The 18,448-nt window shown below is 36.3% G+C and overlaps 1 protein-coding gene and 1 long non-coding RNA gene across 3 annotated transcripts in view; one reads left to right on the top strand and one right to left on the bottom strand.

The window, feature by feature from the left end:
• Positions 1–18,448, bottom strand: part of ptprt (protein tyrosine phosphatase receptor type T) — a 278,126-nt gene that overhangs the window by 124,598 nt on the left and 135,080 nt on the right. Inside the window, exon 8 of the mRNA XM_016287683.1 lies at positions 5,724–6,020. Coding sequence (XP_016143169.1) covers positions 5,724–6,020 — 297 coding nt within the window. The remainder of the gene's footprint in view (positions 1–5,723; positions 6,021–18,448) is intronic.
• The window catches only part of LOC107596773 (uncharacterized), a 13,372-nt gene continuing 7,629 nt past the window's right edge, over positions 12,706–18,448 (top strand). Inside the window, exons 1-3 of one of the 2 annotated variants that reach the window (XR_001610402.1) lie at positions 12,706–13,174; positions 15,938–15,940; positions 18,212–18,215. This is a non-coding gene — a long non-coding RNA (uncharacterized lncRNA). The remainder of the gene's footprint in view (positions 13,175–15,937; positions 15,941–18,211; positions 18,216–18,448) is intronic. The other variant, XR_001610403.1, reaches the window with a different exon arrangement.

Here is an 18,448-nt window from a genome sequence, read left to right as displayed (position 1 = left end):
AAATTTTTTTGTAGCCTTGGCCAGATCTGTGCCTTGCCAATTCTGTCTCTGAGCTCTTCAGGCAGTTCTTTTGACCTCATGATTCTCATTTGCTCTGACATGCACTGTGAGCTGTAAGGTCTTATATAGACAGGTGTGTGGCTTTCCTAATCAAGTCCAATCAGTATAATCAAACACAGCTGGACTCAAATGAAGGTGTAGAACCATCTCAAGGATGATCAGAAGAAATGGACAGCACCTGAGTTAAATATATGAGTGTCACAGCAAAGGGTCTGAATACTTAGGACCATGTAATATTTCAGTTTTTCTTTTTTAATAAATCTGCAAAAATGTCAACAATTCTGTGTTTTTCTGTCAATATGGGGTGCTGTGTGTACATTAATGAGGGAAAAAAATGAACTTAAATGATTTTAGCAAATGGCTGCAATATAACAAAGAGTGAAAAATTTAAGGGGGTCTGAATACTTTCCGTACCCACTGTATACTGCCATACATTATGCTTACTTTTCTTGATTTTTGTTCTCTTTATTTTGTAATAGTTCAAAGTATTAAGTTATGTCTTGAGATGTATAATGGTTTCTTCCAATTAATGAGGGAAAAAAGACAGGATCTCATCTCATCTTATTCTTTCTGTTTGTTTATATTGCATAAGCTCCAGTTCATCTTCATTTGCCTTAAATCGCTATTAAAAGCTAAATAGTCTTTGGCATTTATTCTTTACAGGAAATGATTTGAGCTAATCTGATATTTCAAATATTTATTGTGAGTATTACAATGGCTGAGGTCTGAGAGGATGCATTATTAAAACTTTAAAATAATTTCTAGCCAATGCCCATAAAATTATGATTTATGCAATACCGGCATTTTCTTCCAAAGTTTCACTATTACTGAACAACAACAATTTCATTAGCAGAAATACATTTTCTGAACTAATCAGTGAGCACAAATGCACAAAACTTTATGTTGTAAGAGAAAATGGATATTGGTGAATATAGCCATTTATGGAAATCTCACTCATAGTATTCTGTAAACAGAAAGTTGCTTTTCCCACATAGAACAGATTTCCTCTCATATAATTCTTTCGGACTATTTCAATCGCATGCAACTAAGTTCATCTTCAAAAGGTAGCGAGGTTGAGTTATTTGCCCTCAATCGCAATTAAAATCTGAATAGTCACTGGCATTTATTCTTCGATGGGAAAAGAATTGAGCTAATCAAAGAAAAAGTGAATAACGCTCTCTCACCGAGGTGTTGATGTCAGATATTGTACTGCAAAGTGAGGCCAGTTAAATTATATTTTCAACGATTCTTCAAATAGCTTGATTGGGCACTAGCCAACAAGCACATTAAATCACGGTTACAATGAAATATAATTAGATCCAGTCCTCCGTCCGCTACCTTTTCCACCATATAACCATGCATGTGCGAGAAATGCCGCTTTACATATTAATCCAGCTGATTAGCTTCTCGTGTGGAGACTGTGAGTGAAGTTTCATTAAGTTTGAGGTGGAGGAAACAATTTTTCCCCTTTATGCTTGTCCCTCTCAGATACAAATAACTTATAATAGGTTTCGTAATTATCATACACTGAATCTTACTGATTATTTTCGTCTCTGAATAAATCAGGCTCAACATATTCACTCTGTTCCTGTTTACGCTTGTTTACGGGCAAGCAGCTTCCCTAAGTACAGGGTCGGTGTTGTTGTTGACCTAATAAGGTAAAAAATGCTCTGCTGTCCTCATGTTAATTTCACCCTCCTGCAATTATACCCATATAAGGTAACACAGAGGGACAAATTTGCTTCACTATTGATATGTTGCAGCTGTCCATCAATTTGCAAACACAAAGGACAGCAATTATAGGTTTTCATATGCAAAAAACATTTACAAAAAAGAAAAAAACATCAGTGCGGCAGACAAGAGCAGATACTGAATAACCAAAAGAGTTCTATCCAGATCAAAACAGACTCATCAGAAGATGAAAAACGAAAAGAAAATGAGATGAGCTTGAATTATACGCTATAATCTAATAATCTAAGGCCTGACAATAGGCTTTATTTTCACACGGCTTTATTGCTCAGCATTAAAAACAAGCTGGGAGAAATTAATTGTAAATGGAGGCTGAGTGCTTCCCTCTGGGAAATTTTCGAATTAAGCACCGCTTGCAAACCTTCCCTCCGTCTGAGAAACGTTGTGTCTTTTCACAGACTGTGAAGCTTTAACATGCTCTTCCTGTACATTGGGATTTCCTTTTAACTGCAACACATCAATGGAACGGATGGATTAAAGGAGGACGGCTTTCATCATCTTTGTTTCATATTTGTTGTTCTTCTTCGGGAAGAGCACAACAGTACTACGGTCTAACAATTCTGTTTCCATTTACTTCTCTGAGTGGATCTGACTTCAGTACAGAACTGTAGTGATCCTCAAATACACAAGACAATCTAATGTCTTACAATACAAACACTTTCACTGTGAGCATTACAGCTGCTGAGATCTGAGAGGATGCATTATTAAAACATAAAAATTGTTTCGAAATCGTTTACAAAAGTATGGCTTATGCAGCAATGATGATTTTTCTACAGTTTCACCATTACAGAACAAATTTAATGTGTACATGAGCTTTAATTAAATATTGATTTATTTAAAAAGCACAGTGGTTTACTTACAACTGCATCAAACTTTAAGTTGTACTACAAAATATAATGTACATTAGATGGAATATAGAATATTTGCCATTGGCGTTGTTTTAATATATGATGGAAAACAGCATCACTGAATTATAAAATTATTGTATTTCAACACTACTGTTCAAAAGTTTAGGGTCAATAAGATTTTTTTTTTTTTTACGTTTTTGGATGATGCAAGGATGGATTAAACTGGTCAAAAAAGGCTGATACATTTAAGGTGTCACAAAAGATTTCTATTTCAAATAAATCTGATTTAAATCTGGTCTTTTGAACTTTCTAGTCATCGAGAATTCTGATAAAAATGTATCATAGTTTCCACAAATTATTAAACAACACTATTTTTGTTGCAAATCAATTTTTATCTTTAGTCATTGCTTAAAAAATTACCTTTTTTCTTTTTTCTTATTTTATCTAAATAAGATTTTATCTTATTTTAAAGGCTGAAAGCAGTAAGACTCCCTCTTAGGCTATAAAAATGAAACAAAGAACAGAATTTCCTTTATTTAAGCAGAATTTCCTGCTTTTAAACCTTCTTTTTTTTCTTTTTTTTTTAAATCTACAGTTTATTTTTGACCACAGCGCAAAAGTAAGTAATTTTAAATGACCACTATTGAATTGCATTTCCCAGAAGATCACTGAATTTCCACAGCAGCACTCTGAAGAGCTTCAGAGTTGCATTCAGCTGGAAAGAACACGGAAGCGCTCCAAGACAAAGACTTAAAAAAAACAAAACCAACGGCCCTTCAGCCCTTCAGCCCTCAAGAACCAGGCATAAGAGTCATTAATTAAAATGTTGGATAATTGAAATAATGGGGTGAGGTCATTGAACTGTTCCCATTTTCACATTTGAGAATGTGGTAAGGGCCACACATGTTGTGAAACTAATTTGCCAAAATCTACAACTGTCAACATTAGCTAGAGGAGTCCCTGATGCTGAATATTGGCTATGAAAGGATGTTCTAGCCTATAATAGTCGTGTTTTGCTTCATTGTACTGAAGCATTAACCTCCAATCTGTCTGTACATGCGCAATTCTTCCAGCGAAGGTTAGTAGTTATTACTTCTGTTCTTGTTTAATTCAAATGTCTAGTAAGATTAAATGCCAAGAACGAGTGTTAATGATTTCTGGACCTAACAATGTTCCTCAAACAACCTTCAAGTAAATCAATTCAAGAAGACAATCAATTTATTTATAATGCTCACAATTATACAGTATCTCTTACCCAGAAAGTTTTCTAATTAGCCTAAACCAGCACTTAGAAATGAAAGAATATAACGATAGCTATTCAATTTAAAACATAGTTGCTTTGAGAGTTTTGCTATCAGTATAAAATAGAAAAATATATTCAATACAACACTGTTTGTAAATGAAAAAAAAATACAGATAGATCCACGAGTTTCATTAGAGAGAGAAAGAGTGTAAAGTAAATTGAAAAAAAAGATTAGTAAATATTAGCATGGCTCTTTGGAATACTTGATTCTGATTGAATAATCAAACAGTCTTTGTGTAATAACCACTAAACTGTATAATTGTTCTGCCTTGCAATCAATTTCCTATTCTGTGCTAGTTGCATGTCTCTTATAGCACTCCATGGTCTTGTTCGTTACACAAAGTAAAATAATTTCCACATATTACTTATATTACATATGTCCATTTCTTTATTTGTTCATTTATTGTTAAGTAGCCATGGTAATGTTCTGTCAGGTCTTCTTTTATAACTTCTTTTATATGATGTGAACCATGAGGACTATGTAAACAAGCATTAGTGCATTTGTAATTTCTTTTATTTGTAATGAAACAAAATGGATTCAATTAGAAAAGAATACAAATCGCTCATCTGTGAACTCGAGTTTATAACAGAGAACAACACTAAATTCAATCTCTTGCATGCATAATATCAAATTAGTCTTATTACTCGTATTCATTTTAATGTAGAATCTTATTGCATTTTATCTAACTTATCATTTTTCTTCAAGTTGTACTTTCTACTTTTATTGTATTTTTATGAAACTTTTTATAATTACAATTTTTTAAATACTTTTTTTTTTAAAGCACTTTGAATTACCAGTGTGTGTGAAATATGTTATATAACTATATGTGACCCTGGACCACAAAACCAGTCTGAAGTCGTTTGGGTATATAATTAGCAATAGCAAAAAAAAACATTGTATGGGTCAAAATGATCGATTTTTCTTTTATGCCAAAAATCATTAGGATATTAAATAAAGATCATGTTCCATCAAGATAATTTGTACATTTCCTACCGTAAATATATCAAAACTTAATTTTTGATTATTAATATGCATTGCTAAGAACTTCATTTGGACAACTTTAAAGGCGATTTTCTCAGTATTTAGATTTTTTTGCACCCTCAGATTCCAGATTTTCGGCCAAATATTGTCCTATCCTAACAAACCATACATCAATGGAAAGCTTATTTATTCAGCTGTCATATGATGTATAAATCTCAATTTCGAGAAATTGACCCTTATGACTGGTTTTGTGGTCCAGGGTCACATATTGCCTTGTCTTGCCTCACTTTATCTATATATAAAAAAATTTCGCCTGATTTTTTTCTGACATTTACAGAAAAGTATATAAGAGTGAAATCATGGTGAAAATACTGAACTGCAATAGCGTTTGAATTTACAACCGGATGGACAGTTTGGATGTTGTCTTGTCCATCTGCTAAAGCATGATAGGTTTCAGAAATGAAGTCATGAGTTATCATCAGTAATGTGATTACTGTTCAGACAGTAATTAGTGAAGTAATCTTATTACAAACTGGAGAAGTCAGGGTGCAAACTATGGAGGGGTTTGGAGTAGTGATGGATGTTACATGATCTGACAAAAAACAAAACAAAAAATCCACATCAGACCAATACCAATACCGAGTGCTGGATCGACGCATCCTTAATTTGCTGGGTCTGACACCTGACACTTAATTAAAGCCAGTAAAAATTAAAGGTTTCGTAATTTACAACATCTATTCCTCCATCCCCTCATTCCACCATCTTACATAATCCCACTCACCATCTTCCTCCGTCTGTTTGACGATCTCCTCACTCTCCTTGCTGCCCTCAGCGTTGGCCAGCACCAGCCGTAGTCTGACCGTCACGAAAGGCCTGAGTCCCCTCAGAGTGTAATGAGAGGAGGTGGGAATCAGCTCCTCAGCAGCAAACTCCTGCTGGTTGAACACATACTGGTACTGTACGGTCAGGTTGAAGCTGTGGCAGCGTGTCACGGCGTATCCGAAAGTCTCCCACTGCAGGGTCAGCTGACGGGCGCGGATGTCCACCACGTTCACGTTCTGGGGACTGTTGACTGGATCTGTGGGGATAATAAAAGAAAGAGAAAGAGAAAGAGAAAGAGAAAGAGAAAGAGAAAGAGAAAGGAAGGTAAGAGATAAATATGATGGGAAATTGTCATAACATGGTTAATTTATTTTTTTGTCATATGAGAAACACTTATCAAAAGACATATCATTCTTTCATAAAAAAATATATGTACACTGTGCAAAAGGGGTAGGTAATATTTTTGTTTTTGGGTCTCTTCTATTCACCAGGGCTGCATTTATTTGATCAAAATTACATGAAATGGTAATATTAATATAATAGTAACAGAAATATATTTTTTAGCAGATCACCACTTCTGTAATCAAAATCGCAAGAACTTTCAATAAATAAATAAATGCTACAACTAAGCATTACAACTATCCTCTGTTGTATATGAGATCCTAGAACAATATCGAGCAGTGAAACAAACAGTATCAGAGACTCGCCAGTGGATGCAGTGGGGTTGTTGGACAAAATCTCTCACACTAATTCCTCTAGATTAGAAGAAAAGCATAAAAGAGGCAGGCGACTGGTTTTTGACTTTGGCCTCGGGTGAATCTTGAGGGAGCCGCATGTGAAAAGGAGTTTTAACGTCTTAAGATAGTTTACATCATGGCAGCTCTCTTAGGGTGCTTTCATTCTCAAAGTTCTGAGAGTTCCTGGGTGCAGAGCAATTTGAGCATTGTGAGAACTGTGTCACGTCTAGGACAGATATCAGCATTTTTCAGCTTCAATGGCTCAGTCATCAGTGGCTCCTACACATGGGAGTTTCAGACTTAGAAAGTTTGAAGCATTGCTTATTCAACTGCATTCTATTCAAGATCAAGCAAACCAGGAAAGATACTGTTTTGTTGTCTGTACCTATTTGGGAGCCTCATTTTAGGTTCTCTGCTGGAGATTTGTACTGAAGCTGAACTCTTAGCTGAGCAAACTGCTGAAAAACAACAACAAATGACCCAATCCCTAAATTCTTTACTCCTGAAGGACAGATTACGGCTAATCTATGTTTAATCAGAGTTGCTTCCCATCTAAAGGTGCTATCTAAGCAGATTTAAGACTGTAAATCCTACTGTACGTGGTTAAGCCTCACTAGAATAGCTATAAAAGCAGAGACATATGTCCGATCAGGCAATGCTTTGGCTTTCAGCCACTGAGGGTCCGTGTCCAACATGAAGCCCCCCGTCGAGGGAAGGTGTTGGGCGGGCAGGGGATATGCCTGGTGGACAGGTGCGGGGTAACAGTATCATCATTAATCTGAAAGAAAGAGGTGAATATGCGAGAGCATTAGTAACACGCTAATGCGCGGCCGCAGGGTACGCCGTGGTGCCATAGGTGGGCTTTTGGAGCCTGGATGAGGGCTGGTGTAGTTTAGCAAGGGGAGATGCTGATGGATGGTGAGCGTAGAGGGTCATTAATCGCAGACGTTGGGGAGAATTGCATAAGAGAAATCAATCTTCAGTACTGCTGCTGCACTGCTTTGGCGCGATCTCTTCAGACCCAAATGCCCCGCAACATTTATCACACCTTCACCATCCCTCTCGCTCTCTCCGGAACGACAGGGGAAACTGCAAGCAATAAACATATCAATAGGTGTCCACCATACCCAGCTGCGTGGGTTTTTTAAACCGAGATATTCAGATGAGGGAAAGACAGAGGCAGGGAATGAACAGTGGAAAACAACAGTGAAAAATGAAATAAAACTAAATGTGTCTCATTCGCCATAATGAAATTATATCATATTTTGGCCAACAGCCATTCTGCTTTCTAGATATCAGCATCAAGCATTGAAAATGACATGATGACCCATTTTTATTTTTTGAAATAAACAAAGCATTTCAACAGTCATCTGCTGTATAGAACAAATGGAAAAACAAGTGTAAAAAATACACATAAAAATAAAACAAAACAATAAAAAAAGTATTATAAAATTGATAATAAAATGAATGACTAAATAAAATAATTGATATAATAAAATGATTTTTCATAATGAAATAAAACAATTAATAAATTACAAAATAAATGAGAAAGAGCAAAATATATCACAAGTCAAAGATCTTTTGACAGATGCTTTATTACACTTCTAAAGAGTCTTGTGCTTTTCTTCAGAGAAAATGTTCAGATATTTCTGCAAGGTTGCACTTTGCCTTCAAAACTCACTAAACCTTCCATCCAATGGTCATTTGTAGGCCAAAGTGGCACCATCGGTTACATGAAAACATGACCAACCTTCAAAAACATCTCCATCCAATCAAAGAAAAACCCATCAAAGGTTAAAAGTGTGTGTGGATGGACACAAAATACTGTATATAATCTTTGCTCCAAAACCCAGTGATACTGCCTACATAGACTGCTGCTTTGATATGAACAAACTTGAAAAATAAATAATTAAATACAAATCCAGTCATAAAAGTGCAATGAAATTGGTCCCGAAGTACTGCCCACATACAATGCTGTGTAGCAAGGCAGCTCACAGGTTTTTAAACAAAGTCATTGCAAAACAAGAAAACCTTCACAGCACATAACACAATTAAAGAATATTGGACGTGGACAGGAAGTACGCACTGTGTGCCAGTTAATGCATTTAAAGTATCTGATATCCAAAGACTCACCCCATGCAGTGACACTACTCAAATCAATTAGATTAACACTGGGAACAGATGTTGGGTCGTTTCTCTCCAGAGTGTTTTTTAATTACTGTCTGTTTTTTTGTAGCTGCAGTAAACAATACTTAGCATTTAACTCTGGATGTAACTTTAAAACTTCTCCTTTTAGTTAGGTGATGCGCGTCAAAGTGAAACAGTTGTACTTTGCGCAGCGCGAAGCAAGAATTTGTGTATCACGCTGGGACTTGACGTTTGTGTCGGGCAGTGTTGCGCAAGTTACTCTGAAAATGTAATCAGATTACTGATTACTCCTTTTAAAAGTAATCACGTTACTGTTCTGATTCCTTTATTTCAAAAGTAATTAGTTACATTACTAGTTACGTTACTTTTTTCTCCATGAAATTTATGAAATCCCAGCATACACGCTCCCGATAAATATTTGTTATTAAAGCATCAACATTCACAGAACACTGTTATTTTTATCTAAAGCAAGCGGCTGCTGCATGCATGGTTTGGTATGGCAGAATGCCAGCAAAGAGCGCTGCATTTATAATCTCTAAAAGACATCTCAGTTCATCGCAATCTCACAAATCTCTGTTACACAATAAATATATGCATAATGAATCTTTCATAATGTCTACAATCCGTGTGTTATAATGAGAGAATTTCAGCACTGCATCAACGCTGCAAACACGTGTTATAGCCTAAATAGAAACTCTGCATACGCTTGCACCTGTTAATCGTTTATATTTTATATTAGTTCATGTAGCTTTTGTGCAAGAGATGAATAACAATTTATTTGTTTTAGATATTTTATGTCTAGATATTTAAATTTTGCGGGAGTCCCGTGAATCATTTTATTCTCCCGCATCCCGCACACACACACAAGTCTCTGCACTCGCCTATCAAGTCTTATCCCGCGCCGCGCTCTGTTGCGTTGGGTCTCGCGGGAGCAGGTCTCTAATCCACTGGCACTGGACTCGACAATGCGTGTGCTACATCCTTTTTACAATCTCTAGATTATAAAACACCGAATTCTGTCAGCAATGTAACGCGGCAGTAACGTATAGAGACCTCGGCTTGTAACTATACTCAAATTACTATTTTGAAAATTATAACGCGTTAAATTACTCCGTTACTAAAAAAATTATCAAATTACAGTAACGCGTTACTAAGTAATGCATTACTGCCCAACACTGGTGTCGGGTTACATTCCCAGCTAAGGAATATCTCACAGCAGTCACAGACATTGAGGACAACTGACATCATATAGAAGTTCCTCATACATACTGCTTCAGCATAAGCAGTTTTCACCTTGACTGCAGCTTTGAGCACTAAAACACTCAGCAAAGCAAAGTTCTGCTATACTGCGATGCTACATTTTAGCCAAGGGCATGCTGAAGGGTCAAGTGTCACTGTGTGGCAAAGTTGAACATTTTTACAGAGGAAAACTCGATTTTTATGAGGATATGGGGAAGGATGTTTCGTTAAAGTGCTGAGTTGCATTTTCACACCGTAAAAGTACATGCAGTGAAAAAAAAGAATTTAATAGTTCAACTAAAATGATCGTTTTGCCATTTTTTAATCACTCTTCTGTGTTCTACAGAAGAAAGAAAGAAAGAAAGAAAGACACACGGTGTGGTACGATAACAGGGTGAGTTAATGATTTCATCATTCTTGAGTGAACTATTCCTTCGAGCGGCAGCAGCTGGCAACATCAGCAAGAGTTTCAAAGGCAACAAAATACATTTGGTTGTGATTTCACACTGATGATCTTAAGGGAAAAAAGTGATAGTGGAAGGGGAACAGGGGAAATGGAGAGAGAGACTCAGCAGATCAAAAGGAATATACTCTCTGTGAGGCCGACACCGCCGTCTGTCTGGTCGTCCCTTTGTGGTTTGCTGTTGTTGTGGTTTATCCTGTAGTACACAATAACCTCCAACAGCCACACATGCTACTATACTGTCTATTCTATAATGCATGACATGAATCCTAACAAATGAACCCTTGACTACATGATTTCTTCTATTCCTATCATACCTACCTTAAACAATAAGAGTACTGTGGTAGTTGGACTTTTAAAATTTAAATTGCAATACCACTGTATACAGTACGGTTCAAAAGTTTGAGGTCAGTATTTTTTTATTTTTTTATTCAGCAAGGATGCATTAAATTGATCAAAATTTCCAATGTTCTGTTTCAAATAAATGCTGTTCATTTGATCTATTGATCAAAGAATCCTGTATTGCAGTTTCCACAAAAAAATATTAAGCAGCACAACTGTTTTCAACATTGATTATAATTAAAAATGTTTATTCAGCAGCAAATCAGCATATGTGACCCTGGACCACAAAATCAGTCATAAGGGTCAATTTTTCGAAATTGAGATTTATACATCATCCGAAAGCTGAATAAATAAGCTTTCCATTGATGTATGGTTTGTTAGGATAGGACAATATTTGGTCGAGATACAACTATTTGAAAATCTGGAATCTGAGGGTGCAAAAAATCTCCTTTAAAGTTGTCCAAATGAAGTTGTTAGCAATGCATACTACTAATCAAAAATTAATTTTGATATATTTACAGTAGGACATTTACAAAATATCTTCATGGAACATGATCTTTACTTAATGTCCTAATGATTTTTGGCATAAAAGAAAAATCAATAATTTTGACCCATACAATGTATTTTTGACTGTTGCTACAAATATATATTTGTGGTCTAGGGTCACATATTAGAATGATTTCTGATGATATCGGTGCAATCTGATCAGAGGACAGTATTGTGGTCTGTAGTTCAAATGTTTCATTGCCCTAAGAATATATTTTTTAATTGGTTCAACCACAAAAAATGACATTTTAGAAGAACGCATCTAAAATAAAAAAATAAATAAAAAAAACAACCAAACAAACAAATAAATAAATAAATTCTACAAAAATTAATTAATTTTAAAAAGTTCAAATTTAACAAAAAACGTTATTGTTAATAAAAATTACAATGATCCAACAACTATTAAGTCATGATGAACAGTGCAAAACATTATTTATTTATAGTTTTTATACTTTCAACACTACAAGTCAGTTTTGAAATATTGGAAACATCAATATAAAATATTTACTTTAAATATCTGAAGATTTTCTTTTCAGATGTTCAATATAATTTCCCAAGAATGCCTTAGAGCAGAAAACAGCCATTTTAACATTCATCCAAGGATACTTGATGGTCATAAACGAGCTGAAAAATAGACACAGAGCAGAGAGATTCTTGCTACATTGTTTCAATAAAAATAAACAACAGAAAAAAAATTTGAAAATCTCTGCAGAAAAAAAAAACAATACACACAGAGGAGTTATAAAACAAAAAGCCATAAGACACCCTCACACAATCCATTCCCAAAAGATGACTCCAAATCTGTCTTGTTATTGTTTAGCCTTCAACTGAGCGCCGGACGGGAAAAAAAGCAATCACCCTTCCCTCTTCCCTAGTCAATCATAAGCTCCAGGATTCCAATCATTTAAACCTTCCAAGAGCAAAACAGTGTGAACTGCCTCGCTCTCCACTTCCTGCCATAATGACTTCACGCAACGAGGATCATGATATATCAAACGGCGGGCGGCGAGGAGGAGAGCAGATCGGTGGGAGTTGGGATAAGAGTGGAGGGGAAAAGTGCTTATATTCATGAACTCCGCGGGACGTTTCGGGGCATTTGGAAAGACTGGGAGTGCATGTAAGCAATCTGTTGTAGAAGGAGGTGACGGCAATTGTGAAAGAATTGGGAGAGCTTTTGAATCAGAAAAGGTTGGAGCAGACATCAAAAAGAACGTACGAGAGCCTGCGTGGTGTTCTCTGGTGCGTCTGTGTGAGGATTGCTGGGGTGTGAACAGAGTCTAACTAACATTTACAAGTCTAATTCTACAGCCCAAGAAACTGTACAATCACATTCAATGCAATTCTGAATAAAATTTTGATTGTCACATAAAAAAAATGAAGCTTTGTCTCGGACCAAGGAGTCTAACGCACGCGCGAGTCAAAGGGTGTCCCCGAGCCCCCTCGGCGCAATGAAGGTGAAGGCCGGCGCCTGCCAGCCCAGGTGGGATCACACCGCCCTGGCGGGGGGCGCACCACCGGCCCGTCTCGCCCGCACCGCCGGGGAGGTGGAGCTAGAGCGCGCGCGATGGTACCCGAAAGATGGTGAACTATGCCTGGGCAGGGCGAAGCCAGGGGAAACCCTGGTGGAGGCCCGCAGCGGTCCTGATGTGCAAATCGGTCGTCCGACCTGGGTATAGGGGCGAAAGACTAATCGAACCATCTAGTAGCTGGTTCCCTCCGAAGTTTCCCTCAGGATTGCAGGCGCTCACTCGAACAAGCAGTTTTATCCGGTAAAGCGAATGACTAGAGGCATTGAGGCCGAAACAATCTCAACCTATTCTCAAACTTTAAATGGGTAAGAAGCCCGGCTCGCTGGCTTGGAGCCTGGGCGTGGAATGCGAGACGCCTAGTGAGCCCCTTTTGGTAAGCAGAACTGGCGCTGCGGGATGAACCGATGTGTAAAAGGTGATTGTTCCTGGTTTTTGTTGAGGGTCGAAGTGCTTTCTGGCCTTGGCTTCATGAAAAGCCTGGAAATAAGCAACTGAAATGACTGCAAGAAACTGTAATAGCAGATAATAATGTCTAGCTATTTAAAAGAAAAAGAGTTAAGCCAATTGCATGCATATACTGTGTCAGATGCAAAGATAAAAATCACCTGGACCATTTTCTTGCATATTCAATATCACACTATTTAATTCCTCCATCATACAATGATTGTTTTCTCTTAACTGCAGACAGACATTATAATTAGCATTAAAATATTAATGTACATGTGTGTGCGTAATCCATTAATATATGCTTGCTGAACTGCAAGAATAATTAAAATTGATGCTTTATGGTTCATTCAACTGTATTAAATTTGCTCAACTTATGACACAACTTGTACTATTTCTTTAGAAAGTAGCATGTGTTTTGTTCTTCGTATGTAAATTTTCATGCGTCGTTGACCTGTGATTTTAACAAAAATGTGTAGTATACTGTATCCCAGAATACACTGCGTTTAACTTGACCTTCCATTTCTAGTGTGTCAGATGAACACTAAACTCATTTGATTTGACTAGGGATGGGTCGAGATAGTCAACTAGTTGATTAGTTAGGTCAAGTAGTTTATTTACATTTTCTCGTCAAAAATTCATGATAAAAAGCATTTTTAAACTCACCTTCTTTAAAGCACCATCCATACATATTTAGATGGATGCATTTGGTCGTTGCAAATTAACTGTTTATGTGACAATGTAGCATATTAATGTTTGAAAAGTTAATTGCGTATCTCAAACAAATAATTAAAATAAGATGACGGTATACAGTTTATATTCAGTATATAGTAAGCAAAATGCTAGTATTTAATCATGAAAATACTTCATAAATAGCCAACAATGAACTAATGACATCAGCAGAGAATGACTTCAGTCAGAAGCATTTGTGTATAAATGTGTAGATTTTGCTATTTTTGGTCAGCGTCTCATTAGTTATAATTATTTCTGTAGAAATAATGTACTTAGGGACAAAGACTTCAGCTGCAATGGTGCTAGTATGAAGTTACATGATATAAATTTTAATTGCCCGTTCAATCAAATGCTGAAAAAGGTTACAATATTGCTATTCCCCTCCTATCGAGAGAGAAAGACCTTTCTGTCCCAGATGACCTCGACTGGAAAAGGCCAAGGAGCACATTGCTATGCGTGAATTATGAAGTCTCTCTGAGCAGTCTGAGTCTCCAAGGACCCAAACGCCTCAGTAGACAGTATATCTGTGATATTAACTCAAAGCTTTTTGAATGCGAGAAAGAGTAATAAAAACCAATTGTAAAAACTGATTGCATCATTATAGCAGTGTCTTTGTTTCAATCCACTCTGATATCGACATTTGTGGGAAAAAAACCTCTGGGTTTTCACAGATGAAGCTCAATTTTGCTTATGATTAAGTAAATTCAAAATAGTTGAAAACTAGAGCAAACCCCACAAGCATTTGAACACGTGAAAGCCTGTCTGATTTTCATTTGAGACAGTACAAAATCTGATGCAACAAAAAGATATTGAACGGTGTAGTCTGATTCATGAACAAATCACTCTTATGAGCCAGTTCATTTTAGTGAGGCAAAAACATATTTTGACCAATGTCACCAATTCCCAAAACAAATGACTCTTATGAGCTGGTTTCGAATCAGACCGAAACGGTGTAATGTGCCATTTACAGCATTAGCAGAGAAATTATTTATTTCATATAACTGAAGTATAACCAAATGAATCAGAATCATCTTAAATGTAATTCAGATGAAAATCAGAATCTAACTGAACCAACTGAATCAACTCAAACTGAACTGAATAAAAATGAACTGAATTAAATCAAACTGCATCAGTTTGAGTCCAATCAAAATCTTGCGAATCAAAACTGAATTTTATTGAGAAATTGGATTTTACTGAGAAACCCAGGATTCTATTTATTTATGTATTTATTTAGTTTACCCTATCAAACCTTAAATTCCAAATTATGCTTGTGCTATCTTAAAAATGATATGCCACTTGGTGGTTTCCTTTTTATATTTTAAATCTAATGCAAGGACATTTAGACATCTATAAGTTTCCAAACACTTCTGGAGCCCCTGTAAGTTGCAACTTGAGAACCACTTTCATTTTACTCAAACTTTAAGGCAAAAATGAAAAGTTTTCAAGCTAAATTGGGTTGAAACCGTTAACAATGCTTGTAGCATTAATAATCACATTATGCAGGTTTGCAGTGTTTGACAAGCCAACAACAAACGTAATTTAATTTTCACTGCATTCCATTTATACCTGTCTGCTGTGAAGGAAACTTTTCCCATTTCTTTGTTCCCCCTCCACTCTGTCTCTGTGTGGTTTTTGGACACACTTTAATGGTTGTGCCCGGCGTCGTGTATTTCGGAGGTGTTTCTGGAAGCCTGAATGAGGGGGGCAGCTCCACCTGTCAGCCTCCTCTGGTCAGCATGCTATCTGCAGCCATGCACGTCAAGACAGGGTGACAGCTCCAAAGGGAGCTAAAGAAGAGGGCTGTGCTCGCTTTTCCCTTCTAAAACTCTTTCTTCACATTGTTTTCCTGCTCTCCAGTCGAACGGCTCTTCAACCAGCCATTCCCCTCAAGATAAGCCCCCCATCTACATCTCTCAGTCATTTGGAGAACTAACTCTCTAATCCCTGCACAGATCTGTTGATCTTTAAACAAAAGGTCGGTTCAGGCAACAAGCGCGTGAACAAAACGCACCATTAAAAAGAAAGAGAACACCAGCCGATATGTCTTACGAAACATCGTCCTATGTGAGTACACTTCACTTTTCTAGACAAAAAAAATCTGACAGCACAGCAAAACTCTCCGCTTCCAGCCCCCCACGCTGCACCGTGCTTGCCCGCGTCTCTCTTTTAAGTCTCCTTCCAGTTCTTTCATGAAACTGAGATCATTACGTTTAAGACAGGTTGCCTGGAAACAATTCACAGAAGAGTTGACGATTAAATCACTGTTTCTCTTTTAATGTGCAGCGCACACCACTCGAGCACAGAGACTGCCTGGCCTGGTTATTAATGATTCCTCGTTTTTTGCATGCTGGGAATGGCAGCTTATGTACCTGCTCGCTAACGGCTCATTTTAGAATGCAGCGCTCCAAAACCCACAGAGCATCTGGTTGACAGTTCCAAATATAGTCATGCAGAGAGGAAAGGAAGTAGAATGGGAGATAGATATAGAGAAAGAAGGCACAAACCAGAATTACACTTCACAACCTGCCGACAACCCATGTGTGTCAATATATATATATTTATGTTAGGGATGCACTATTTTATTGGACCGATATCGGTATCAGCCGATAATGGCTTTAAATGTAAATATCGGCATTGGCCCTATATGAAAAATTATGATGAATATGTTAACTCACATGTGCTCAGGGTGTGCTAGCAATTAGATCACGTCTGCAGTGTGGCTCATTCTTGAAGCAAAGTTTTGCCTATAAGGTGATTAGATTCACTATTTTGGATCACTGCATTTAAACTGAGAATGCACATACAGAATGACGAGTTTGGCGTATGATAGAGTAAACAGTAATAGTACGTGCATTGGCAGCAGCGGCAGCCTCCCCCGGGTCCTAATGCACGTTCGGTAAGGAGTTTTAATTCCGTAGGGGGCGCTGTTGGCCTACTTCTATTAAAATGAAAGTAAAATACACAAATAACATTTAGACTGTGTTTCTGTGTGATTAAATAAAGCAGTAATAGATGTCATAAAATCATGAGTATGTTTTGATTTAAAGGTCAGAAGCTATAGCTTACATGAATAAAAAAAATCACAAACATGACACTTGTAAATTAAATCATTTTATATATACTGATTTATTCATTAATTATGAGCTCTAAAAGATTTTCAGAATTTTTACAACTCTTTTGCTTTAGACCATCTACAAATGTTAAATCTTAAAATAAAATGTTAAGGTTACTACTGCATCTTTCTGAAAAAAAAAGGATTGCTATATAGTTTATTTATAGTTATTTTCAAAGTGTACTGTCATTATAAAATAACTTCATTATTGTTTATTTAATTCTAACAAATAAGTTCTTGTAAAAAAATTATTATCTTATAATTTCCTCACAAGGGAGACTTGGTATTCTAGATTACAAATAGTAGTCAGTTACGGATTACAGATTAAATGATGAATACTGTAGTAATGTAATCTAGGTTACTGATTTTAGGTAATGTATTCTGACGACATTTTAGATTACTTTTAGATTACTTAAACATACCATTAAACATACCATATTGATATACAGTAAAAAAGCAAAAACAAAAAAACATATACTTCATTTTTTGATACCAACATCATAAATACATTAAACATCACTTTATACAAAAAAACGTGTCCCTTTTAGACTTGCACTCTATTCATTTACAGCTTGTTTTCTTAAAAAAAAAATTACAATAGCTTTTCTAATCTTTTTGTATTCTATTTGTTTTCTTTTTATTTATTATACAATTAAAAAAAGCAAAAAAGGCCTCTAACACTAACTTGCTCTTTTCTTTTTCTATTCTATCTTTTTTCTTTTTATTTATTATATAATTTAAATCTGCGATAACTTCATTATTGTTTATTTAATTCTAACAAATAAGTTCTTGTAAAAAAATTATTATCTTATAATTTCCTCACAAGGGAGACTTGGTATTTTTTCCAAACAAAAGGAAATATATCGGCATCGGCTATCAGCCAAAATGAGTTGAAAAATATCGGCATATCGTGTATATGTAAGGGATAATGTACAGCTGGTTGTTATCGCAGAATAAACCCCGACAGGGTGATCAGGACCCCGACGCGAAGCGGAAGTCAACGATCACTTTATACAAAAAAACGTGTCCCTTTTAGACTTGCACTCTATTCATTTACAGCTTGTTTTCTTAAAAAAAAAATTACAATAGCTTTTCTAATCTTTTTGTATTCTATTTGTTTTCTTTTTATTTATGGCGCCAGACAGTCAACGATAGCGGAGTGACTCATTAAGCATATAAGTAGTATCGGTCAAGATAACTTGTAGTACCCGGATAAGCGGTGTGTTATTCAATTTGGCGGTTGTTATCTGGGAATAACATACCGCTGGATGGCGCGACTGACCAATCAGAATCAAGTATTCCACAGAGCCTTGTAATAAATATATATACATATATATATATATATATATATATATATATACACACACACACACACACACACACACACACACA

The sequence above is a fragment of the Sinocyclocheilus grahami genome, unplaced genomic scaffold, assembly GCF_001515645.1.
Source record: "Sinocyclocheilus grahami isolate Dianchi unplaced genomic scaffold, SAMN03320097.WGS_v1.1 scaffold223.1, whole genome shotgun sequence".
NCBI lineage: Eukaryota > Metazoa > Chordata > Actinopteri > Cypriniformes > Cyprinidae > Sinocyclocheilus > Sinocyclocheilus grahami.
This window is presented reverse-complemented; position numbering and strand designations above follow the sequence as displayed.